Here is a 26,850-nt window from a genome sequence, read left to right as displayed (position 1 = left end):
GTTAAATGACATCTATCGTCTAATTTATATTATTGCAAACTTGAATCACGTTTTGTTGTTTAAATTGACATTAATATTTGTTCTTGTAATATCTATAAAATGTCCAATGACACATTTTAAGGCGTATTTAATGTAATGTCATTTAATATTCATAACTATATTTTCTGTTATTACAGTAAACTGAAATATATGTCCTTTTTTACTGATAAGCACACATTTTGCAGTTGAACTTTATGTAGGCCTACTCAATTATTAGCTATGTAAAAAATGTGGAAAACAGAGTAAACAGAAAAAGGTCTTTAAAACAATACTCTTCATTTCAATATACTGAAATCGTTTGTGCTATGCAGCTGTAAAAGTCTGACGTAAGTCTGACCCCATTTAAAATACTCAGAGAAAGAAGATATTGGCCACTGGTCGTTCACGCCGTGCTATAGCGAACGCGGAAGTAGGTGGAGGTGAATCATCTCGCTCCGCCTCGACACTCTTCGACGATAAAGTGACTCGTCGGTGGACATTTTCGGTCACAGCATCATCAGCGCTGACGTGAAACTACGTGAAACTACGTGAGCGAAGGCGCAGGCCGCCGTCCACCCAATGCTGTCATTAGTCACGAGTCAGACTACGTAAAGTTCGGTAAGTCGCTGCAAAGCCGTCACATTTATGCTCCGCGCCAGTCGGGCAGAGTCGAGGGACAATGTGCAAACACGTCTGCGGTGGCACACTTGTCATTAAAGCTTTGCTTTGAGAACAGGAGAACAGTATTAGCCGACCAACATGGAGTAAGAGCCGCTGTCGGTCAGCGGCTCCGCTCTGTTTAACTTTACACAGCTGCGTCAAGTGTGACGGAGTGAGATCAGGGACGGAAGTGTGAGCGAAACGTGTCTCCTTCAAAATAAAATATTCATATACGAAAAAATATCAGTGCTTCAATTTTTTGCTCCAAATTCCTCATAGGTGTATGCTTTCTTCATTTATGGATTGCGTTCTTAAAATGATATACCGTAAATAGAAGTGTTAAAACTAAACGTATTGGGGAAGTTATAGTACAGCTTCATTTTATTTGTATTAGGCAAAAAACAACCGGAAGTCTCATTTGCCTTCAAAAAAATCTTTGAATAATGAGTGTGTTCACCTTGATAATTCAAAGTGGACTTTATGTTACAGTACTTGAAAGACACCAATAAAAAAAGTGGAAATTGTGCAACAACTTGGGGCTTTCCAGAGAAATAAAAAAATGAGTGTATTGTCCTCTGCTTTGACACCGTAGTTAATATTTCTGTTAAAATTTGGGACATGGGGATTTCCAGTTCTTGAATTCTGCTTTAATTTCATTTTAATCTCTCAGATTTTATATTTGTTCTAAATTCTAAGCTCTTATCAGATGTTTCACTCTTTCAGTAGTGGACTGTAGACAACATTAACTGGAGATGTGAGTGCTTGGAACAGATCTTTATCAAACAGGGGCCCCGTGGTGAACATGATGATCCCCTCGTGTGAACTTTTTTGGAAATATTTGAACTATAATCTGCTGGTGACTGTGACGCAGGCTGTTGACGTCAGTTAGATCTTTGTGATCCTCAGTCTTCAAACTCAATGATATCTATTGTTTATCATCTCTGGTTCGAGCCAGTATCTGAAGACATGTATATTAAAATACATTTTAACCCATTTTTTTCCACTTTACTCTGTAGTCATTTTGCCTCTTTTCTTTGCTATAAAGAATCTAGAATCGAATTAAATGTTATTTGGGTTTGTGACGGTCTTTGTCCTGGAGTGTGAAAACATGCCTATATAGAGTTCAGTCTGCCAGCCCCACCGGGTGGCTGCTGCCACACACAATGAGCATGAGAAATAGATGCTATGTCATACAAAGTTATCACAAGCTGGATAAACAATCACTGCCAACAGAGATCTTCAGACAAATCATTTTGACTCACAAGCAAACCATGACAGTACAAATGAAAGGATACTGAATTCAAAGTGTGTTTATTGTGTTCAGCTGTTCTAAAAGCATATTTTCATGGAAAGATTTTCATGTACTTAGGCTACATTAGGTTTGTGTTTTTAAATGTTTCAGATTCAGACTTTAAAAAAGTGACAACTTTTCAGTTTATACAACAAGTGTGTGTGTTTCGTTCTTGGCATGTTGGAAACACCATTTAAACCTTCAATGTGACAATGAAACTCTCCATTAAAACAGACATCAGTAAATACTTTCAGGTGGTAAACAGCTCAGAAAACAAAGAAAATCCAAGTTTATTGCAGGTAATATATGCAGGTTTATCATGTAGCTACGGTCTGGAGGAACAACTTCCTTATGTGGTGGCGAGATCCTGTTGAACAAAGGGGAAATACTGCATAGAACTAGTCCTGGGAGAAGCAAGTTTGGTATCACATCGAAAATACATCAGTTGTTGGTGATCTCTGATAATGGTATTGAAGAAAATTATATAGAAGGCCTTTTGTCAGCTAACTGCCCAGTGGTGTAGTGGGGGGTATATGTAGGTATACGGAGTATATCCACCTCTTTTACTGTCAGTTTAGAGCATACCCACCTATCAAGAAGCCATTAGAATATATAGGAAAGTACCCACTTCCTCCCCGATAACCTACCTATGTCTACCTAGTAGTACACCCACCTCACCAATGACCACTACACCAATGGACCCACTAGACGGTTTGTTACACAGAACCATCTGAGAAGCCGTCATTGGAAACAAATACTGATTCTGATACTGGTGATTGGATGAACAATCTGTCAATCAAACTCTTGCCGAAGCCAGAGAAGAGCAAAAATATCTTTTCGATAGAGAAAAGCCTTCAGTGCCGTTCTTTGCTCTTCTTTCGTTGAAGAAATACTCTCCACGCCTGTAGCTGCCAGTAGCTTCTCACAGGACGCTGATCGGTTCGTGATCTGCTTGCCTGGACGCAAACCTATTACTTGAAGCCTGACAAGGTGGATTTTTATGTGATATGCGATCCTGCGTTTAACGTGTGATCTTGTGACATAGCGAGAATCCAGCTGCCGTGCAAGGTACTTTGCCAGCCTCAGCAGTAGTATTAATAATCTGCTTGTCTGTCTGTTTAGGTGACTGACTATGGAGACCTCCGTCTCGCCTCAGCTGGACAGCAGTTTAAACGACTCAATGACAGATGGAGAGGAGAACCACAGTGAAGACAGTCCTCTTGCAGCCTCTCCTCAGGTACACACACACACCTTGTTATAGGGCCTCAGTGTCACTTCAACACTTGAATGTTCACGGACTAGTGTTACAATTATTCAGCACATGATGTTTAGACATTCCAATCGATGAAGTTTGACTGAAGATGAACTTCTCTTCTTTGACACCACATTTTTAAATCTGTGGACTTTGCCGTGATTGTCTGTATTTGTGCCTGCAGGTGTCGGGAGAGTCTCCCGGTGTGACTGTAGTCCAGCTGTGTGACGGTCAAACGGTGCAGGTCCAAGGGGTCATCCAGGCCCCTCAGACCTCTGTCATACAGTCACCACATGTCCAGACTGGCCAGGTGAGAGCACGCTACGGCCTCTGCCATAATTTTTACTCGTATTAAGCTTCAGCTTCTTTTTCGAAAACTGATAACAGCTCCGTCTGTAAGATACTGAATATTTGCGCCACATTTCGACTACAAGCTGTATGAATAAAAGGAGGACATCAGGATCTGCTTTTAAGTCCCCTGGTGTCCAATCTGTCATTCAAGTCAAGTCCAAGTCAAGTCTCGCAACTATGTCAGAGCAAGTTTCAAGTCTTTCAAGACATGACCAAGTCAGACCTGTCAGAGCAAGCCTCAAGTCGAATCTCAAGTCACTGACGTCAAATCTAAGCCAAGTCTCTAGTCTGTCAGAGCAAGTCTCAAGACAACACCGAGTCAAATCTGTCAGAGTAAGTCTCCAGTCAAGTTTCAAGTAATTTAAATCAACTCCAAGTCCTCATTTTGGTGACTTAAATCAAATTAAAAAGAAATAAAACTGTTAAAAATAGTGAATAGGGACTCACTTACTTATTATTATTATTATTATTATTATTATTATTATTATTATTATTATTATTATTATTATTATTATTTTGTCTGTTTGTTTGGTTGCTTTTTCTTGCTTTTCTTTTCTTTTTATTTATATTTATTTTTATTTTTTCTTTATATGTATATATTTCTTTTCTTAAAAAAATATTGCTTTTGGATGTAATTGTGTTGTGGCATGCACGTTGTCCTGGTCATTGGTTATGTGTGATGGAGTTATTTTGCATTTTGGGAAAAAAAAGTAAAAGTAAAAAAAAAAAAAAAAAAGTAAACAAAAATAGAGTTGTGATGTCAGTGTGTTAGTGAATGGGGATTTAGGTGCCATGTGTAGGAGGTACTCTAGAGTGCTTGTGGTCTAATGCAGTGCATCTGTTAATAGGATTGAAGTGAGCAGTAGGAGCTGAGGGTTAAGCTCATCAGTCTAACCTTCACATTCAGGTGACGTCGTTGTTGCGTCTGGTCAGGAGGACAGCTCCGCCAACTGTAAACACATCAGACAGCACTGACCTGCAATGTGGAAGCTGTGTGACGCTAGCCAAAAGTCACGATGGCAGGATTGTTTCACTGAGTGATGCGGCGTAGACACATGTTTCAGTATTTTCAGCACTTGAACAAAAAACAGTTTGTAGAAATGAAACAATGCTCCCCTCAAATCTGATCAGATAAACATGTTGCAGCAGATGTTCTCACCTTTGCAAAGCCCAGGTTACTTTGTCACTTCATGAAAAATATCTTTGTGAGGAAATAGGTCAAGAAGGAGATCACACCTGTGAACTGCAGTGAAACAGCAGATGTCAGCCACAACGTGGTTTTGTTCACTGATTTCAAAGCACTCTGTACTTCATATCAGTGAGTTTCATCAATAACAAGTTCAACTTAAAGCTGCAGTAGGCAGAATGGTTTGGGCAGAATGGTTTGGGCATCATTGGGCAAAAATTCCATAATAACCTTTCAGCATATTGTTATTCAAGTGTTCTGAGAGAAAACTAGACTTTAAAAAATCTAGCTCGTGACGGAAGACTTTGGCCAATCACTGGTCATTTCAGAGAGAGAGCGTTCCTATTGGCTGTGCTCTGGCTGGTGGGCGGTACTTGGTACTTCCTCAACTGTTCTCAACATGTCTGCCGGGTCACAAACTTTCTCATTTTACAGCTAAACCGTGCACTACAAGATGTTTCTGAAAACATTTGAGGAGAGAAATAGACATTAACGTAACAGAATATTGATTCATATTTGATCAGCGCTGCCTAGTTGGACCGTTTGATCAGAGTTCACGAGTGATTGACAGCTGCTCAGAGACGGCAGCTGGACGGCAGACTCCTGAGGCCTGTACTACGAAGCAGGATTTGGCGTTAGCGAGGTAACTTCAGGGTTAACTCAGGGTTTTCAGTCCTACGATGGTGGTTCACCGGGGTAGATCACCATGGTAATTTATGCTGAACAGCTTACACGCTCCAGAGCAGGTTATGTTCAAGACAAGAGATCAACTCGTATGAAAGCGTCGCCTACTGACCAATCACAGCTCGGTGCGCAGATCGTATGATAATATTACACAATTACGAAGATGTTACAGTCATAATCCAGGCTAAAAACAACACAGTTTAAACTGACAGATGCAGGAAGGACAGCTGGATTTATGCTGTGGGTGTTTACCGCTTTGAATTATGGTTTTATATTTATTATTTGACTTGCTCTCAAGTCCGTTTCACATCGCCGGAGACGGGGACACAGCTGAAAGAAGGCTGAAATAGTCATGCATGCCGCGTTTTTGTTAATGGGCATATTGAGGTGTAATTCATCCATCCATTACACTTCTTAGAGCTATTTATATCTAGTTGACTATATCTGACTTTTGAGTATTCTGTTAAATTAATAAATCTGTTAATTTACGCATTCACACATTGGGAGTTTTTTATTTTGCCAGCTGTCCTTCCTGCATTTAGCAGCTTCAACTGTGTTACTATTAGTCTGGATTATGTATTTAACTTCTTCGTATTTGTCTAATATAGTTTACTCTTCATTTATAAAATGTTCCTCTCTGTCTGTCTGTCTCACTGCCTGCAAGTCTGTAGACTTGTCCATCATTATGATTGGTCATATGATGCAAACACCGCCCCGTTCATGTGCGCTCACAGCCAGATTGAGAAACCCTGGGTTGATTTACCGAGTTGATAACCAGCGTCGTAGGATCATTTAGCGGGATCTCGTTTGTTAGGGTTAGTTAAGCCAGATAACGAGAAGATACCCTGGGTATGTTGAACACGCTTTGTAGTACAGGCCTCAGATCAGCTCTGACTGGTTGTTTCCCTCCGGTCTGTGAAATCTTGCAGATGCCCTTAGGAGCACCGGAGGACACTGGAGGACACAGATGCACATGCTTTTTGATAGATTACCTGTCTCATGTACTACTGTCAGGATATAGTGAATGTTTTATAAATATAAATTTATAGTATATATTTTTAAAATCAAATTTGCTTCATTTCTACCAACTGCAGCTTTAATCGTGGTATTGGCTTTCACAGTAATAATTACAACGTCATAGAAATGAATACCCTGTGTCACTGATTGAGCCAGTTTATTAAAAGTTTCATATTTGCTTCTCTAAACATCTGGAGACAGATTCAAGACTAAAAAACAGCAGCAGAAATATGAAAAATGAGGTAATTTTGCTACTTTTAGAAACCTCTGTAAGTTTAAATGTAACAAGCATAAGCCTAACTTCCACTCCCATAATTATCATAAAATAGACATGGACATGCCCCCTGTTTAACCTGGCATAAATCAGACTTGTCCTTTGTCTGGCGTAGACATTGTCCTCTAACGGGGCCAAACCAGCCTTTGTGTTGATAACGCACAACCATTACGCACCAGAGTGAGTCATAAAAGGCTTACTGACTGATGACACATAACCAGGTCAAATTCATGTTTGTTATCATTCCAGCAATATCATTTGGTTGACAAAATGTAAACCTGTTTATTCATGCGGAGGAGGAGGAGGGCGTCAAGGCACATATTCACAAATAATTACACAGTATATGGAACTCCGTAGAGACTCTCTCTAGAGACGTGTGTTGGGTTGAAAGGGCTCAAAATAAAATGCTGCTCAAATGCCTTCTTTGACGTCATTCTTCTCTTTCACTATTTGTTGTGTCAACACATCCCAGTTCACTCACAAGAGTCTGAGTACGGAGAGCAACACTCACTCTGTAATAACATTTAACGCCAAAGATGTTGCCAAAATTAAAAAAAACAACAACTGTATTGTGGATTACTCACCACTTTTAAACGCTGGTTGTTTTCTACAGATTGCCACCGTAGCAGCGCTGGAGGATGACGAGTCAGACACCCAGAAGAGACGGGTGCTCCTCTCCAGGCGTCCGTCTTATCGGTGAGAAGAGGTCAACTTTAAACAAGAGCGTGATAAACAGCGTGAAGTGTGTAAAGTCTGATAATGTTGAACTGTCTGCGTGGAATCACTTTAAGGAACTCTCTTCTCCCGCAGAAAAATACTCAATGAGCTTTCATCGGATTCGCCGGCAGTCCCTAAAATTGATGAAGAGAAGACGGAGGAGGGGGAGGAGGTGGCGGACTCCGGTGATGCCTCAGCATCAGTGCCAGCCTCCATCTACCAGACCAGCTCAGGACAATACAGTCAGTACACACATGGACAGGGACATTAGCTGAACTTGAACTTGCCTTAAAGGGGCTGTTTGTAACTTCTTATACGTATAAATCATTGCGGGTCGGTGTCCCATGCGCGCTCGCGTGTGGCTACGCTGTTCAGACTCAGACTCCAACACAAACTACAGTGAAGCACCAAAACCTCTTGGTTGTATCTAGTGAAGCCCGTCTGTTAAACAGTGTTGGCCGCGGTCGGAGGACGCGGAGGAGACCGTAGCTTTGGTCTCCAGGGAGTCTCTGCTGTACTCTGTTCCTCTGCCTGCTTGCCTTCACTCACACACCGCACTCGTTCTTTCTCTTTCGCTCCACCTCTCACGTGCATGCGCACACACTCCACACTGCAGAAGAGTTAGTTTAGCTCTGAGAATATCTAGTGAATGTACAGTGGACGTTTGTGCAGAAATAACTGCTGCAGCTCCTCCAGACCAACAGAGGTTTCCCGTGTCTTGTGAAGTGACGGGGCTCCGCAGAGAGAAACGTTATTGTCTCCGACCAAAACTCCGTTGTCTCCCCTGTTCCCTCCGGCCACGGTCGGGAGACAGGAAAAGCCAACGCTAGGATCAGCATTGATTCATGGAGAGACCTTCGTCTGGTCAGCTAACATTACTGCCAAGCAGCTGAAATATAGAGTGATATTGTGCTTTTAGCTGACGTGTGTCGACTCACTGTGTTGACGGATGCTCGCTCACATTCAGGTAGCGCGTGCACACGGGCGAGAGCGAGCAACAGGACACTAACTTTCGTTGACTAAACGGCCTCAGGTGTAGCTGTTACAACCAATTTCTGATTCTTACAAACAGTCCTTTTAAGGACGTAACTTGCGTGGCAAATGAATCAACTTTGACTTGTGGTTTCACACGGGACACGAATGCCTGTCTCCTGGGCGAAAGTCCGGTATTTTTAGACTCGCCTGTCTACCCCAACCTCCTCCCTACGCGGCGTTCGCCGCTCTTTATATTTCCTGGTTGACAACTACGTGGATTACATATGAATTGATTTCGTGGGATATACACTAATTACATTGCATTACTTTTCGTAGGTATAGCTATGTACGGTGTATAAGACCAGCCTGGCCTCAGCGCTGTTGCCCTAAAGAACATGGAGAACAACCAGAGGCACACATCCAAGCTGTAGCATATTGTAAAAGCTGTCAATGAGAACAAAAATCAGCATCATAGTTGCTGCTTTTGCCCTAAATTATTTGTGAAATATGTTGCTCCATGGGAGTTGTGGTTATAGTTTAGTATAGTCTTATACTAAACCTTATAAATATGTAAACGCTAGATACCTAATATACATGACAAAACTCCCCCTTTGCTGCTTCATTTCATGTAGACTGCAGCCTAGTCATCACTGAACTTTGACCCCACACAGTTGCGATCACTCAGGGGAGAGCCATGCAGTTGAGCAGCCATGGAGCTGAAGCCTTTCAGGGGGCCCAGACCCTGACGGTGGCCAGCTCTCCCACTCCGCAGCCTGGAGCCACGATCCTGCAGTGTGCAGCTCAACCCGGAGACTCCCCACAGCAATTCTACATCCAGGGAGGACAGGTGCTCGTCCAAGGTAGGATTTTCAACCGATTTTGAAATTGTGTACATGTCTAGAATATTTGGAATCATAGTAGCTGTGTCGACAGGGGAATAGTCACTGGATCCTTCAGTAGATCCAGACGGATCGAACAGCAAATGAATTCCTTGCATTTGTTCATGAAAGTGAATGGCAGGATTGCTTCACTCAACAACAAAAAGAGCCCTCTGTTTCTTTACTCATATGTATTTGGTGATCGGCTGCCAATGAGCTTGTCTGCTCTTGCACTTGTTGTGTACAACCCTCCTTTTACCGACAGATAAACCTCAGAAATGGAGGACAAGTCTGAGCACAAAGGAAGTCGGTCTTCCTGAGAATCCAGGAAGACTATGTGGTAACGCTTTGTTACAGTAAGATGCAGTTTTAAAGGAGCAGTTATGTACTCTGCATTTGTTTTTGTCTTTCCAAGTTGGTTCAGGAGAAGCAGCCACATCCACCTCATATTTGATCTGTTTGCTTGTTTCTCTTACGGGTCTGAGTTTCAATCAAATCAGCTTATGAATGGAGGACCCAGATATTGGGGATTTCCAGTATAGCATATTAAAATGCCAGATAACAATCAGTACATTATTCAAACAAGTTTCAATACTATGCAAGTTTATTTTCTTTCTTTATTTTTGCATGGTGACAAAAAGAATGAGAACCACTGGCTTAAACCTAATAGTTTAAGTAATAATTCAAATGAAAAAGTATTTTTTTAATATACACCGATCAGCCATAACATTATGACAACAAACTGCTCCTCACTGTGTTCTGACACCTTTCTATCGGAACCAGCATTAACTTGTTCAGCAGTTTGAGCTCCAGTAGCTCTTCTATTGGATCAGACAACACGGGCCAGCCTTCACTCCCCACGTGCATCAACGAGCCTCGGGTCTGACCCCGTCGCCGGTTCTCCGGTTTTCCTCCCTCGGACCACTTTTGGTAGATCCTGACCACTGCAGACCGGGAACATCCCACAAGAGCTGCAGTTCTGGAGATGCTCTGACCCGGTCGTCTAGCCAGCTCTATCTGGCCCTCGTCAAAGTCGCTCACATCCTTACACTTGCCCATTTTTTCTGCTTCCAACACAAAGTTCAAAATGTTCACTTCCTGTCTAATATATCCCCCCCACTGCCAGGTGCCATGGTAACGAGATAGTCCATGTTATTCACTTCACCTGTCAGTGGTCTTCATGTTATGGCTGATCAGTGTAAGTCTTCATGTATAGTGGTTATTGTGGCATATAAGTTTTTTGGCAGCATCTTTTCAAGAGCTGTGGTGGTTTTGTGTTGTAATCAAAGGCACTAATAACTTTTACCACATTACCACACTCTTATGTTTGAGTGTTAGCGTTCCTCTTTTCAGCTGTGGCAGCTCACACCCACCCTGCTAGGCTTGGGCGATATGTTTAGGCCTGTCACAATAATTACGCTATCGACTTATCGTATGGTATATACGAGCATGACCTCGATCCTATTTGCTGACCTGGATGGAATCAGCAATCAGAATGTCACCAATATTTTAGCCGACATGATTTCCCTACCATTAGAAGGGCACAGCTCCGAGGCATTTTTTTCACAGCGCCTAAGCCGAATGAACAGAAAAAAAACCTATGTTGAGACACATTTGGCCGTCATTTGTGGTGGCACTGCTTCTGTCCCCTCATCTACTCTCTGTGTCGGAGTTTCACCGTGCTGGGCTGAGCTCAGGCATCTCCGTGTCCGGTATGTTGACTTTGTTAAAAAACATACAAGGAAAAGTGGCAATAAAAGTTTGCCAAATGTTTAATATTTATTTAAATGCAATGTTTGTTAACAGAGCCCGAGTGTCCATTTTATTTATTGTTTTGGTTGTGTGGTTTTATCTTATTTGTGTTTTATTTACTTTGGACATTTTAACATCTTTTTTCCACGGTCTGAATATTCTTAAGAATTAAAAGTTCCTTGCTCTTTTAAAGGGTGTACTTGCATCATTATGCTATTATATTATCATTATATCAGTGGCATAAAATGGACTTAAAATATTATTATTGTTTTTCGCAATTATTTCTGGGACAATATATATCGTCAAACAACAACAAAAGCAGTTATCGTGACAGGCCTAGATATGTTAAAACCTTCCAACTGGCCACTGTCAGCTTTACAACAGGCGATTGCAGATATATTCCCGTAGTTTCAGCCGAGTTTGCTTCGTTCCACAAGCTCTCGTAACTTTTTTTAGTCTAATAAGTAAACAAAATACACTATTTTCCTAAACAGAAAAAATACAGCCGTACACCTTCTGAACTCAGGTTTCTCTCTTTCACCGAACTAAGACTAGCTTAACTGCTTTGTTAACTCGTCTTAAAACGCACTTTATTCAGACTCAACAACAATAACACTCACGAAAATCGTCTTGGTTAGTCTTTCCACTGTTCCAACAATCACCAACTCTGGTTTGGTCAAAATAATTTTAATTCTGACTCTTAATTCACAGAGTGAAAGCCTTTAACACACCAGGGGTATTCTTTTTGTGTGATTCATTTGCATGTCAATATTTTGTATTTTTTTTTCCCGGAACAATTTTCCTGATCTCCCGCACCACAAATAAAGACAGGTTAAGTTGTGCCGACATTTATGAAACAACAACACGGAGGCTCTGTAGTCCGAACCAAGACAGCAAACTTTATTACTCCTTTCAACCTTAAAAAAGGCAGCACAGACCAGATCCACTCCATTCTTCCCTTTCACAATAAAAGCCCTAGACATATAATATTCGGGGGAGTATTTCGCATTTTCCTGACGTTTATTTGTCAAGCCCCGGTGTATAAAGGCCTTTAGATGTGAAAATATGCCGGCTCTTTGTGCTGTTTTTCCGCCCAGCTCTCACTCGCTCTTCCAAGGCATTAACTTAGCAACTAGAATGGCACACGGAGAGACCTCCGCCAAGCTGCCCGAGTATGATTACCCCCCCCCCCTCTCCGTTCAGCTTGCGTCATCATCCACTTGTATTTGTGTTTATGTTGAGATCAGCTGTACGTAGCAAAGCATCGTAAAACACTTCATTCAAATTGGACAGAAACAATGTAAAACTCACTTAAACCGTCGTCGTTACTCTTTCCAACGATCAGCAAGTGTGCTTTGGTCCAACTCAACTGGAATTGCACTGAGTTTAATGTGAAAAAATGCCAAATCTACAGTCGCCCCCCCCCCCCCCACCCCCCCTCCGCCCCGCTCTCCCTCTGTCTCTCTCTGTGAAGGAAAGAGGCGGGTTTATGCGTCATCAACGTGTCATCAACGCGTAATCAACGTGTCATCAACGCGTAATCAACGTGTCATCAACGAGTCATCAATGCATCAAACTTTGTTAAATACCTGTTATGCTGTAGAATTCAGCCATATGAGTTGTGGATATGTTGTGATTACTTTAAAGAAATAATGTAAAACCTCAATTCTCTTTATTCCCTCTCTGTCATGCCTCCTTAAGACACAAACACACGCAGAAGAACTCCAATCAGTTTGCACGGCAGCCACTTGGGACACAATATCCTCTTGTTTGTTGAGCGTCTCTCTAGTTGCGTCACTAGCGCTAAAAATACAACCCCTCCACTACCAGCTCCCCCCTCCTTCTCTCCTTCTCTCCCTCCCTCCCTCCCTCTCTGCCTGCCTGCCCGGCTCACATTGTGTTTCTCTACTTCACCGTCTGATCCGCAGGGGTGGGGGGGAGGGTGGGAGGAACTCTAATCCAGGGTGTTTTACTGACTTCAGCGGGCAGGAGTGATGTCATTGTGATGTCAATGCCTGTAGTTGTAATCGGGCTGCAAAGTTGTCGAGTGTCCACTCTGATGCAGAGAGAACTGAGAGGGAAAACTGAGAAGGAGAAGGAGAGAGGTTGTAGTGAAGCAGGAAGGAATAAGAGTTGAAGAGTGTTTCTTTCCGCTGAGGTGTTTGGCTGCCGTGGTGCTGGATTATTGGAAACAAGAGATGGCTGTAACTGGGGATGAGACTGAGTCAGGTAGAGTTTCTCTCACACATATTTTGTATATTACTCTTGAGATATTTCTGCATGTATCACATATGTTGTCAGCTACGTTTTCCCAATAAGGATTTAACTAAGGTTACACCTGTGTGAGTGAGCAGAGTGAAAAGAATCTGCTTTGGTGGTATTTGGAGATCATATTTTCCCAACTGTAAGAGCAAATCTTTTATTTATCCAACTGTAGGAAGAAGACTTTTTTTTAAATCACTTTTACGTCTCGTATTGTGAAACTATAGAGGACACATGCCACAGATTGGACAGCTGTCCTTCCTATTTCACCACAGGAAAAGCACTACGACAGTTCAGGGTTGTGTGGTAAAAAAAAAAAAATCCTAACAACAAGCGTTTGGTTAGTTTGCTCAACTATGTTCCTGTCAGTCTGTAACCCGCTTTACACACACACACACAAACAAACACTCACACACACACACACACACACACACACACACACACACACACACACACACACACACACACGCACACACACACTCACACTCACACGTACACGCAAAGTCTGTTCTCTGAACCACTTCCAGTGGCTGTCAGGCAGAAAGGCAGGCAGGCAGGGAGGGAGGGAGGGTGAGAAGTAAAGGGGCGGGTGACAGTGTGTGTGTGTGTGTGTGTGTGTGGGGGTGGTGGTGGGGGTGGTGGTGGTGAGGGGTAAGATAGTTGTCGGTTTGACGTCACTCCAGTTTCCTGGAACAGAGGCCAGGCAGGGAGGAGAGAATGCAAAACGAGCGAGTGAGACGCACACACTGACGTCAGCACAGCGCTAGTCACTCTGTTATCACAATGACAGAGAGACGCTGTGTGTGTATGTGTGTGTGTTTGTGTGTGTGTGTGTTTACACCTGCTGTGTCTCTTTTTGAATGAGTGTGTGTGTGGTGTGTGTGTGTGTGTGTGTGGACAGCAGAGAGGAAGGGGGGGAGGAGAAGATAGAAACTTCTCAGGAACAAAGTGAAGAAATGAAGCTGAAAAAGTGCGAGACAGCAGGTTCACGGTTGAGTCATGTCGTTGATGACTCAACTCAAACAGCACAGAAACCACATCCAGAAAGCTGCTTTTTATGAGAAACACAATGAAGTACTAGTTACACAGTATAGCACACAGTGGCTCACATTGTGGTAAACATGACATCAGTGAAATTAACTATTGAAAAAATAATGCCAAGTCTCGGGAGAAAAAATATAAGCACACAAAACATGAATTTGTTCTCTTGAATTAATAATAAACAGAGCATCACTTTGACTAATGTTTTTTAACATGTCACCTATATGTTTAAGGGATGTCAAAGACAGCATAATGCTGCTTAACAGGTTAAGTCTAGAGTATGTCCATGTATCAGTGCCCTAAATCTAAATAAATAGCATTAACCCCAAGCGGCTAACTAACTGTTTATTCTGCACTGTGTTAGGCTTAACTGATAGCAGCCAAAGCTGGACAGAATTACTGAAACAATACCAAAGGATGTGATAACCTCACAATATTAATACCATGGAAAGAATTCAGTATTTGGGAACACGTCAGTTCCGAAACACTAGCTGCTAACACTCTGACCAGAGTAGACACAAAAAGCAGTAATTTCTCCTGTTTCAGCCACTTGAGACTGATCCCAGATCATTAATTACTAATTTGTGTGCACAAATGAAGTCATTCAAGAGTAGAAATAATTAAGTAGTGCACACTAGGATTCCTGGCACCCACTGTGCTACGTAAAGATCTGAACATGTGGGACAAAAAATAGTGTTTTAAAAGAGAAGTTGAGGGTCTCTGCTTGGTTTTTTGTTTTATTTAGTTTTTGAGCCAGCGTCTAGTGACCATTAGAGGAACTGCAGTGTAAGTCATGTCCTAAAGGCTCTATGATTCTAACAAGGGTTTTGCTTCCTGTTTGAAGTAATAAGAAGAAATTCTAATAATTCACTTATGAGTGTGCATTTCACAGACTCTACCTTGTGCAGCTGGGCACTTTTGAAATACATTTTTCCAAAGCTCTTAAGTGCTGCGCCGTAACATGCCGTATAAGATACAAAACAATCAGCTGTTTTTGTCAGCTCACCCTGCGTCTTTGTGTTGTGCACCTGCATGATAATAACCACTGACAGAGACACAAATGGAACCATGTTTCCCCTCCAACAAGTCATTTAAGAACAAATACCTGTTCACAAGGACAGTCGCGGTGTCAGGAAATTCATCTTTTAAGGCAGGAAGGAGAGCGGATAAGCGCTCTTGGCTGAAGTTGCTGTCTAACATCCTCTGGCAAAATACATTCATGCTTACTTTAGGCTACTTTTTAAAGTGAAAATGTGGAGAAACACACTGTGATTGTCATTTTATGGATCACATTTTTATTATAAAAGAGAAATAAGGACATGGAGTCCTAATGCTTCTGTCCATCTCCCCCCTATAGCTGCCACAGGAGACATACCTGCCTACCAGCTGCGTTCGCCCAACTCGGGTCTGGCTCACAGCATCGTGATGGCTGCGTCCCCGGGCAGCATGCAGAACCCCCAACCACAACGCACTGAAGACATCACCCGCAAGAGGGAGGTCCGACTGATGAAAAACAGGTAGGAGCCGGTGCCAAGACATGGTAATGGAGAGAAGATAAGCTCATGTTCAATTGCACAATAATTCAAAAATGCCAATGGCCTTAAATGTTTGAGTCTTATTTCCTATCCTGCAGTCACTCTGTAAGAGCATATTTCTCCAAATGCTGCATGTCATTTTGGGGGGGAAATGGTTGTTCTACTGCTAAATATGGTTATAAAAAGATACACAAGTTACCTTTTACAACCATGCTTTAAATTATCTCCTAATTCATGCACTGAAATTAAAAGAGTCAACCAGGGCTCCGTGCAACAGAACAGTCTGGACAGGAGGAGGGTGGTGTTCACACTTTTTTGGGTTGCCAAAGCGACAAGTCACAAGTAGTGCAAAGGTCAAAGCTGCAGCATACTGCTTTCCTAGATGTGCAGATGTTTCCGTGCCCCCTTGATTAATCATGATTAATAGGGAAATGCTGCAGCAGGTAGATAACTGGTTGTCTGAGAAAATATGGATATAAAAGCTTAAAAACGTGCTCCCTTGGATTGTGCTTGGCTTGCATTTTGTCTGTAGCCTAAATTACATTTTCATCAAGTGACTCAAACACGTTCCCCCCCCCCCTCTCTCCTCTCCAGGGAGGCAGCTCGCGAGTGCCGCAGGAAAAAGAAAGAGTACGTCAAATGTCTGGAAAACCGCGTGGCTGTGTTGGAAAACCAAAACAAGACCCTGATTGAAGAGCTGAAAGCACTGAAGGACATTTACTGCCACAAAGCCGAGTAGCGGCGAACGTTTGTGGTTTTGGAGCTGAAGACAGTGCCCTTTTTACAAACAGCTACAGCAAAACGAAAAAAAAAAAGAAAAGAAAAGACACTGGAACAAAAACGTTGTGTCTCTGCTCACTCAGGCCTGGTTTACGCTGCATTCAGAAGTGTCCCTGAGAACTCAAACAGCTTGAGCTTGCCAGTTTCGCTCTTGTTCTTATCTTGTGCTCTTTGCATGTGAAGACTCATGGTGAAGTGTCGTACACACACTATGCTTGCTGACGCTTTTTGTGCACGCCAATGAGAGCCAGCTAAAGAAGAGGAACAGGAAGAGGAAATACAGGTGCTTCCTGAAAATGTACCGCTCGAGTACAGAGATTACGAAAAAAGCCCCGGGCGGGTCAGCCGGGTCTCGCTAACCGGCAAGTTTCTCCGAGGTCAGACGAGGGTGCACACACAAAACAGCTACGCAGATCCACCATCAGCTGCAACGAGGCAAACCGTGTTTACGTGATAATGTCATCTTCGTCATTTTACTGTTTTTGGCATGTTTCATGCATTCCTTCATGTGAAAACACAAGGAGAAATATCTTCAAGCTCTTGAGTAACTGAAGTGATTTCCATGAACTCATCGACTCGTTTTCAGTTTGTATAGAAGTTGTTGATTTGGTCAAAAAGGTTTTTTCAAGAAACACAAGAATGTTTCAAGATGAAAATCCCCTTTTATGTCGGGCAGTTTATGCACAGAACTGCAAAATATATATTTTAAGCAGGCCGGGGCATTGTCTGAACCAGAAGTTATTTTCCATCACTGAAGCGAGTTGATTGTAGTATTTGGAATGACAGAGCACAACTGCTCGTCAGTCAAAGCACAGAAAGTAACCAAAGTGTCCGTGTGGATATTATCAGAATTTATATTCTATTACATTTATTTGAAGAATTTCACTCCACAAGTTTATATATTCTACAAAGCAAATATAACGTATTAACTAGTTAACAATTGAATTGTCTATTCTATACGGGAAAAAACACACAAACTTTTGTAAAGCGACATCATAAGATGACTCATAACTCACTGCTTTGCTGTCATGCAGTCTTGTTTTTCAAATGATGGATATCCATTGTGGTATAAAACTGCATTTGATTATGGCTCGATATTAAAATGCTCTGTTTAAAGGGTGATGCCAATTTCTTTTCTCTTTTCTTTTTTTAATGTAAAGACATTTTATTTGAATGATAATATATCATGTTGTGTTCATGTTTCTGGTGATTCTGAAAACAGCTTGCTTTTTTCTGTCTCTGTAGTCGTTGAGTTTGTTCCTCTGAATATATTTTATTGAAAGGATAGAAAGAGCGCCTCTTGATGTAACAGACCATCTCTTTCGGCTGCCAAAGCTCTTTAGGTTTTTAACTACTGTTTAGATCAGTGACTACAGAATGATTCATCCTGTGGTAGTCACTGTTGTGTACCAACCAGATGACCCGTCGTGGTTAGTGTTCAGAGGAATGGTCCTTTTATGAAATTCTACGAAAAGGCAGGTGATAATAAAATTCAGGTTTTCTTTGATATCAACTGAGTTGAACTTCTCTGCATGTAGTTTTATTTTTTTTGCGGTATCAAATTGCTCTATCTTTTACCAGGTGTTCCCTTCTCAGTGTACTTCCTTGTTCGAATTGTAAAACCAAAACTATTTTTGTTTATCTAATAAAATATTAAAATGTGACATGTATTGTGACTCATTGCTCACCCCAATACTCAACTTCCTTTTCTTTAGGATTCAAGTTAAAGCTGCAGTAGGCAGAATATTGAGGAAATGTCAGTTGAGGAAATACCAAGCACCGCCCACCAGCCAGAGCACAGCCAATAGGAATGCTCTCTCTCTGAAATGACCTGTGATTGGCCAAAGTCTCCCATCATGTGCTAGACTTTTTTAAATCCTGAAAACAGAGCCATGAGGAGGTGCAGAAGTCTAGTTTTCTCTCAGAACACTTGAATTATAATATGCTGAAGGGTTATTATGGATTTTTTGGCCCAATAATGCCAAAAACATTCTGCCTTCTGCAGCTTTAATGCTCTGAATTCAAAATGTAGCACCTTTAAGTGCTACTTTATATTCAGTTTATTGGCAATGAAGAAGAGTGAGAGCTTCTATCTATTTTAGGAAGGCTACAGTCTAATTTTTTCCCCAAGACTTTGTTGTGATTTATGGAGTTACTGTGTCCTCTGTAGCTACATGAAGTTTCAATAGATCAGTGATGATTTTGTTGGTGTTCGTAGCCTATATATAAGCCGCTGTAGTTCAAGGTGATGAGAGGGGTTCCTCCTCCATGACTTGTTTACCAGGAGTGTTGGTTCCTCTCGTCCCTAAAGGTCACAGCTTATATAATGTTCCTGTAGAAAAGACACACAAACTTTGGCTTTTATTTTGGTACTCTGCCAACAAAGGTTAGCTCCCCTTCGCTAAATAACAAATGTCTTCATTTTCTTCACATCTCACTGAATGGGACAAAGAGCAAACTCAAATTTCCCATTTAAAAAGGGGCTGTGTATGAAAATGAGTAGTTTCCATAGCAACCCGCGGCGATATAGCATTGACCTCGAAGGGGCTGATGGTGATAAAAGCTCAAAAAACGGTTTCTTTATTAAAGTGGGATCGGGTTTTTTTTACCTCATGTTCCTGTGTTTCTGCCTCTCGTACGTGCACATACACTCAAATTGTGCTGTCTCACACACACATACACACACACACACTTGCACACACACACACACACACACACACACACACACACACACACACACACACACACACACACACACACACACACACACAAACACACACTGTTCACTGTGCATGCCAACTAGTTCACTCTCAAAATGATAACATGCCCGATAAACTTGGAAATTTGGCTTCTGTCTTCATCCCTTACAGACACAGACTGCATAAACACATAAAACTCTCTCTCTCCATTTTATATACACACACACACACACACATGCACGCATGCAGACAGGCACACACACACACAGTGGTGAACAGGTTGTTGAAAGGGAGAATGCCTTTGAGGGAAACCTTGAAACTGCCGTTCATGTAGAGAAAACCTCCCCAACACAGCATCATCGGTCTTATCTCTTCAGCATTCTGCTTCTTCTCTTGAAATGTTACATTAATTTCTAGTTTTCACTGACGTTCAGAATGGTTTACTACATATTCTGTGGACTGTTCGACTTGTATGAGTAAAGAATTTGTCAACTATCATTTCATTTTACTGGGATCATTGAACTTCACATTTATTACATTCAAGCAAATATGAAAATTACAATTGCATAATAAGGATTTTGCTTTATTTTATGTTTTAGTCAGTAGCAAGTCAGTTGCTGTTAAAAAAAGCCCAATTTCATTTTCGAAAGTGTTTACCTAACCTCTAAATCCACTGCATTCATTAACTTTCCCCTCCAGAGCTGAGAAGTTGCAGTGTGGGAGGCTCTTTAATATTTCATTTTGTTCCCTCTCAAACATCTTCATGGCCTTTGGTCCAGTGTGTCTGCAGTGGAAATTTCCACCTAGAGACTAACCGCCTACAAGCAGTGAGATGAAGACTACTACCTTGACAACATCAACAGCGTTTCACTGTGGCAGTCAAGGAGGACCTCTGCTGTTCAACACACACTACTGCAACACAAAGCTCAGATTCTTTCTTTTAAAAGAATGTTTTTATTGCAGATTATTGATGATGAATGCAGTCTACATTGGTACATAAAAGCAATATAATTTTTCCATTTTTCTTACAATAACACACACACACACATATTTATATATCTATATAGATATGTAGATATCTATATAGATATATTTATAATGGCGTAAAATAACGTAAAATGAAAATTATTTGGCGAATTGTATACACATCAATGGGCAAGTAATAATAATAATAATAATAATAATAATAATAAATTGGACTTATATAGTGCCTTTCAAGAAATCCAAGGACACTTTACAAAGAGGGCAAACAAAATCATACTGATAAATAAAACACAGGAAAAAACTGTAGCCAGGTAATTAAAACAAGTGATGTGTAGGAAGAGTTAGAGGTCAGAGGCCTTGATGAACAGGTGGTGCTTGAGCTGTTTTTTGAAAGTGTCCAGGGATGAAGTATTTCTGATCTCAAGAGGGAGAGAGTTCCAGAGGGCGGGGGCCGCGACGCTGAAGGCTCCGTCGCTGAATGTTCTCAGCCTGGTGTGGTGGGGGTGGAGAGCAGACCAGTGTGGAGGATCGTAGTTTCCGGGATGGAGTGTATGGGGGGAGAAGGTGGGTTAGGTACTGAGGGGCAAGGACATGGAGGGATTTGTATGTGAGAATGAGGAGTTTATAGTTAATGCGGGACTTGATTGGAAGCCAGTGAAGGTGGATGAGCATATGGGTGATGTGCTGCCAGGGCCTAGTGCAGGTGAGAACCCTGGCAGCTGAGTTCTGGACATATTGGAGCCTGTCCAGGGCTTTGCTGAGTACCCCGGACAGGACTCCATTACAGTAGTCCAGACGGGAGGTGATGAAGGCGTGAATGAGGGTCTTTGCCACGGAGTCGGAGAGTGATGGCCGGAGTCGGGAAATGTTTTTGAGGTGGTAGAAGGTGGATTTTCTGACGGATTTGATGTGTGACTGAAATGAGAGGGTGGAGTCCAGGATGACACCAAGGTTGTGGACCTCGGAGGATGGGCAGATGTAGCTGCCATCCACGTTCAGGAGGAGTAGTTAAAAAACAAGACTCATGTTAGGAAACAAGAGCACGAACAATGAGAGCAAGTATAAATCAGCTAAGTAGACATACAGCAACCGCTATTACAGGATTATTACTGTCGATCATTCATCCCACGCCTTCAACCTCCCTCAGACCTCTCATACTTTTCAACAGTGGTTCCCATGCCTTATCAAACTCTCTCCTCCTTCCTGCATTCTTGAATTTAAGCTTCTCCCAGTGGAGGATCTCAGCCAGCTCTCTCGGTCACATCTCAAATGAAGGCACAGCATCAAACTTCCATAATCGCAAAATCTGTTTTTTAGCCAGAACAGTACCCAGATACACCAGCCATTTCTCACTACCAGAGTTCAGAGCAGTGTCTCAGAAAGGAACTGTAAAAATAACTCTAAAATGTTTAGTTGTTTTAACTTAAGAAATAGAAGTTTCCTTTCTGCCTTAAAATTGCAAACTAACAGAACTTAAACTGGATGTTCAGTTTTCATTAAAAAAAAAATGGATTTACTTTCACTGACTCTATGAAAATATGGTAATCTTAAAGGTGCAGTGTGCAGGATTTGGTGGCATCTAGTGGTGAAGTTGCAGATTGTAACCAACTGAAACTTCCCCCGTGTGGTATGGCGTGTAGGAGAATATGGTGGGTGACGCAAAAAACGTGAAAATGCGAACGGCCCTCTCTAGAGCAGTGTTTGGTTTGTCCGTTCTGGGCTACTGCAGAAACATGGCGCCAGCTCCGGGTACCTCGGACAGGCTCCAGTATGTCCAAAACTCAGCTGCCAGGGTTCTCACCCGCACTAGGCCCTGACAGCATATCACCCCTACACTCATCCATCTTCACTGGCTTCCAGTCAATAGAAGCTTTAAAAACAGCTATAGACTGTTCCTTTAATGTTCAAGAAACTGTGGTTCACATTGACAAAAGCCCATCAGATTTACTTTACAGTTTCAATGGCAACAGTTTCCATTGTTCTTCATCCACAATATTAATAACACTACACCACTCCACCAGCACTTCAAGCAGACTTCTTGCTGAAAGATGTATTTACGTCTCATTTCACCCAGACCATGAATAACGCAGCTTTTTTCCCTCAAGCTCACTTCATTCCGTAAACAGCTGCGTATGTCACTTGGCTGTCCAAAAGTGTGTTGCCATGACATATTTGACCTAATTCATTGCGTCACGACTACACAGACATGCAAAAAAAAATCAGGAGGGCAGAGAGATGCAGCCACGAGGAAGCAAGGACAGCAGGCTTTTCACCTCACCTTCAAGTGTGGCCATTTGGAATAAGTAGGCATACACACTTTTACCACTTCGGAATGCCGATATACTGGCTCATAATTTGCACGTGCATGATGACTACCCCACATGTCCTGTGCTCCTTTGGAGTGTTGGTTATGTGCATCCTGTGAAATTAAAGTGGGGATAGGCAATATATTTTTGGATTCATTGGGCAAAAATTCCATAATAACCTTTCAGCATATTGTAATTCAAGTGTTCTGAGAGAAAACTAGACTCATGCACCTCCTCATGGCTCTGTTTTCAGGCATTAGACAATCTAGCCCATGACGGGAGAGAGAGCGTTCCTATTGGCTGTGCTCTGGTCATGTGACCGGTACTTGGCGTTCCTTCAAGACATCTCAACCTGATCTCAACATGGCTCAACATTTTTTTCAGGTTACCTGTTTCATGTACTACTGTCACGATATAGCGGCCGTTTTATAAAGATAACTTTTTTTAATCATATTTGCTCCAATCTTGCCCACTTATACACAAGGTGCAACATGAATGGTGGGGGCATTATTTCAGGATGAGAGGTCAGGTTAGCTGCAGATTGGCAACAACAATGGAGGCAACTTTTGAGGAAAGACAACAATAGAGTTTGCTGCAGCACCTGTTGCTATTTTTCTGCTGTGATCATAATGTTAACATTGTAGTTACATATTGTCACCATGATTGGTCACATTTATGTTTTGCAAAAGTGGAGGTTCTTCAACAAGATACTACGTTATTAGCCATGGAGGATTTGTCCCCTGGTGGATATGTTTTAATGCTCCAGGTGCACAAAATGTGTCGCAGATTCACGTCCATGTGTAGGTGAAAAGAAATGTTGTTATGAGACTTTCATCACACATGTGTTGGGGACACGTCACACTGGTTTTAATATAACCTTTACTGCACAAAATATCAAGAACGACAGGTCATTTATGCTGTATTTTAACTCTCTTCCATCACGTGGTCTTGCATTTAAAGGTCCAGTGTTTAGGATTTGGTGGCATCTAGCGGTGAGTTGCAGATTGCGACCAACTGAAAACCTCTCTTCTCACCGATCCCTTTCCAAGAGTGTCGGAGAGATACGGTGCCCTTCAGGTAGCATAAAAAAGTGAAAGGCTTTCTCTAGAGCCAGTGTTCGGTTTGTCCATTCTGGGCTACTCTAGAACATGGCGGAGCAACATGGAGGACTCCGTGAAGAATAGTGCCTTCAAATGGGGTCGTGTTTACGAGTTGGGCCCATATGAACGCCCCATCATGTCGTATTCACGACCTCGGCAGTGGGAAGTTTCTGAAATTTCCGAGTTCAAGACTTGGGACGTGTTTTTTCAGGTTGACAGAAATGGCAGAAGTTATGGAAGTTGTTTTTTCGGTGCATAATAAGTTAAAGATTCCATATCGTGCTGATTTTCAGGTTCATACTTGTATTTTGTGTTTTTACTAGAACATGTTTATATGCTGTAATGTTAAAAACGCGCAATTTCTGAATACGGGCTGTGTGTATTTCTCCGTTCATTGAGCGTTTTGATAGTTTAACAGTATTTATATAGCACTTAAACCTGTTTTATAATGTAAAAGACCTGAAAATCTCACTTTTTACAATATGGGACCTTTAATATATTGTCATTTTAGCCGTATATTGTTTTTTTTTGTAATTTTATAATATGTCGGAGGAAAATGATAATATTCCCAACGGCCTCATCTTTCTCCTCTGTCATTATACCTTTGCATTTACTACATTATGTTACCCACTTGCTAGCTTGCTAAATGGTTAACCTCTGTGGCTTCTAAACACCGACTGTTCCGTTAATATTGCTGTTGCTTAGCAGCGGTGTTCTCACGACTTAACCACTTGAACGCCAAGCATATCGTGCACACGACTTCTCATGTTGAAAACACGACTTCACGAGTTTCATTCGAAGGCACCAGAAGACCCGCTTCCTATGTTGATATGAAAGGCTCATTCTAAGCTAACGAAAACACAGTTTCAGGTGATTATACAGTTCAGAAAACATAGTTATGAATATTATATTCCATTTCTGCTAATAGATCCCCCTAAATCCTACATACTGGTCCTTAATAAATCCATAAAAATGCAATACCATGGCTTTACCAGCAGATGTCACTATTTTATCAAGTAGTATTTTATCACGTATCAAGCACTTTGAAACTGTTTCTCACAATGTTTTGTTTCCAGCACAGATGAGTCAGCTTTGTCCAGTTCTTCAGAAAGCAGAACACACTGAAGTATAAACCGTTTCAATGAATTGCATTGCAAGGCAACAGCTTGGGTCCATATTTACTTCCTGCCAGCTTTTGTCATTTTTTTTTTTCTTCGTCCGAAATTGCATTCTATGCACTATACATACCCAATATTTGTACTATCGTTCAACATACTTTAGTGTGAATAAACAGTAGTATGTATCTTTTCTGACACACTGAGCAGTAATTTACGTCGTCACTTCCTGACAGCCTCCTTGCCGGTTCGAGACTTGTAACCATGGTTACCCGCACCAACCTCATGTGACCAAAACGACGGTCTGTGAGAATCAGAGTGAAATCTTTTACCTACAGTTAAATTAAAGTGTTATTGATTTCACAGAGCCGTCTGTCAACGTCTGTTACATCACTACCACATTGCATTGTGGGATATTTATGCCGCCGTAGTGTCCAGCGTACAACTGGTTTCACACTAAGGTTACATAGGCTACTAAAAAAATTTCACATACTGTTTTAGCGTACTAAATAGCATGTTAGTGTGGAATTTCGAACACTAGCCTAAACTGCAACGGAAATGAAGTGGGACACATTTGGAATGTTTATGTTTACAACTGTGAAATGCTATATGAGCAAACAAGAAGAACAATATATGAGTTGGGCTTTAACTCATATTCAACTCATATTGGGATTATTTCTGTGGACTTCGTTCATATGTACATCTGACCCCAGAAGTTTGACCTTTTGCTATTTCCTAAAATGTATTTGCAGCTTTGGGTCGCCATAATACAACTGTCTGTGAGCTAGTTCGCAAGGAAAATAATCATGGAAATTACTGCCATTTATTCATTTTTTGGGTTTGCCAACTTGTTGTCTTCTTTGAACCCACCCACTGAAAGTTGACCAATGAGATTTATTTCACCACTACAGCATCTCTTGAGGCACTCAAATAGAACAATATATAGTTTTTTTCTTTTCTTTTCTTTTGCAAACCTTTTTGACAACCTCCCCCAATGCATTATTACAACTGATATATAATAATAGATAAATAAAACCCTGACCCTAATCATGCCCTAATCCTAAGGATGGAAATAGGCCTACCCTTGGGAACATTTATTATTTCTCTATCCCTGTGAGAGCATTTGATTCTCAAAATTAACATACACATGTACCTACACACCAATACTGACTTGGCAAAAAATGTATGTTGCCAAACATGAATCCATCTAATGGCAGAATAGATACAAATGGACAAAAAAGGTTAGGGTGAATTAGCCTAATGTGGGACATTTGTTTTGTATTTCAGATTTGTGGAATATATTGTGATATGAAGCCAGAACATTAAATCCAAACTCAGTACTACTCTGAAATCCCTAGGATATGTCTTAATCAAACCAAAAAATAAATAAAGAAAATGCAGATATCACACTCATAAAAGAAATGGTAGACATATCAGCACTCTAATGCCAAGTTTTCTCAGACAAATCTGGATTTTCTAATGTGGGACAGTCATGTCTGGAATGTGGGACACTGAAAAGTCTGTTAAAAGGCCTAAAAATCACCTTAATTAATGTAAGAAACACTCAAGACTAAATGTGCCATCCCATGTTCAGTCATTTTACAATGTTATTACAAAATCTATAAGCTGATGTGTGGATGTTACATGGAGAATCGAATATCAAACAAACAATAAGACTATAAATAATAATAAATAAATAAAGCATAATAATTGTTTTGAAGCATTTAGAAAGGCATTGAATAGCAATATTTGTATTGACTTGTATTAGTTTGAGGAAGACCTACACCCACTGGAGCTTAAGGTGTCCCACTTTACGCCAACTCCCCCTATAAATCTATTATCGGGATTAAAACAATAGATCAATATCTAATATCAGCCTTATCAGCAATAAATCATGCGATCGGCTCCGTCACCACCTCCTCTTATCTGCTCTGCTCTTTCATTTGTAACCACCCACTTGAACCGGAACCTTT

The 26,850-nt window shown here is 41.3% G+C and overlaps 1 protein-coding gene and 1 long non-coding RNA gene across 3 annotated transcripts; both read left to right on the top strand.

The window, feature by feature from the left end:
* The first annotated feature begins 392 nt into the window (after positions 1-392).
* On the top strand, positions 393-16,718 carry crema (cAMP responsive element modulator a). Of its 2 annotated transcripts, XM_074652310.1 has the most exons (8): positions 393-636; positions 3,092-3,206; positions 3,406-3,531; positions 7,347-7,429; positions 7,544-7,692; positions 9,097-9,285; positions 15,716-15,875; positions 16,488-16,718. In XM_074652310.1, exons 2-8 carry the CDS (start codon positions 3,102-3,104, stop codon positions 16,630-16,632), a joined length of 957 nt encoding a protein of 318 aa, XP_074508411.1. In that variant the 5' UTR covers positions 393-636; positions 3,092-3,101; the 3' UTR covers positions 16,633-16,718. The 2 variants fall into 2 exon arrangements, with proteins under 2 accessions (XP_074508411.1, XP_074508412.1); XM_074652311.1 differs by lacking the exons at positions 393-636; positions 3,092-3,206; positions 3,406-3,531; ... (1 more) ...; positions 7,544-7,692; positions 9,097-9,285 and adding an exon at positions 13,019-13,284.
* Positions 16,719-17,269: 551 nt separating this feature from the next.
* Positions 17,270-17,594, top strand: LOC141777765 (uncharacterized). The gene is made up of 2 exons (XR_012595965.1): positions 17,270-17,397; positions 17,431-17,594. It is a non-coding gene; the product is annotated as an uncharacterized LOC141777765 (long non-coding RNA).
* The last annotated feature ends 9,256 nt before the right edge of the window (positions 17,595-26,850 follow it).

The sequence above is a fragment of the Sebastes fasciatus genome, chromosome 11 (genome assembly GCF_043250625.1).
Source record: "Sebastes fasciatus isolate fSebFas1 chromosome 11, fSebFas1.pri, whole genome shotgun sequence".
Lineage (NCBI taxonomy): Eukaryota > Metazoa > Chordata > Actinopteri > Perciformes > Sebastidae > Sebastes > Sebastes fasciatus.
Note: the sequence above shows the minus strand (reverse complement) of the source record. Positions and strands in the feature narration are given on the sequence as shown.

Coding starts and splice junctions, on each gene's coding strand:
- crema (XM_074652310.1), top strand. CDS start 3,102: ATGGAGACCTCCGTCTCGCCTCAGCTGGACAGCAGTTTAAACGACTCA. Junction 3,207..3,405: donor CTCTTGCAGCCTCTCCTCAG/GTACACACACAC, acceptor TTGTGCCTGCAG/GTGTCGGGAGAGTCTCCCGG. Junction 7,693..9,096: donor GACCAGCTCAGGACAATACA/GTCAGTACACAC, acceptor GACCCCACACAG/TTGCGATCACTCAGGGGAGA.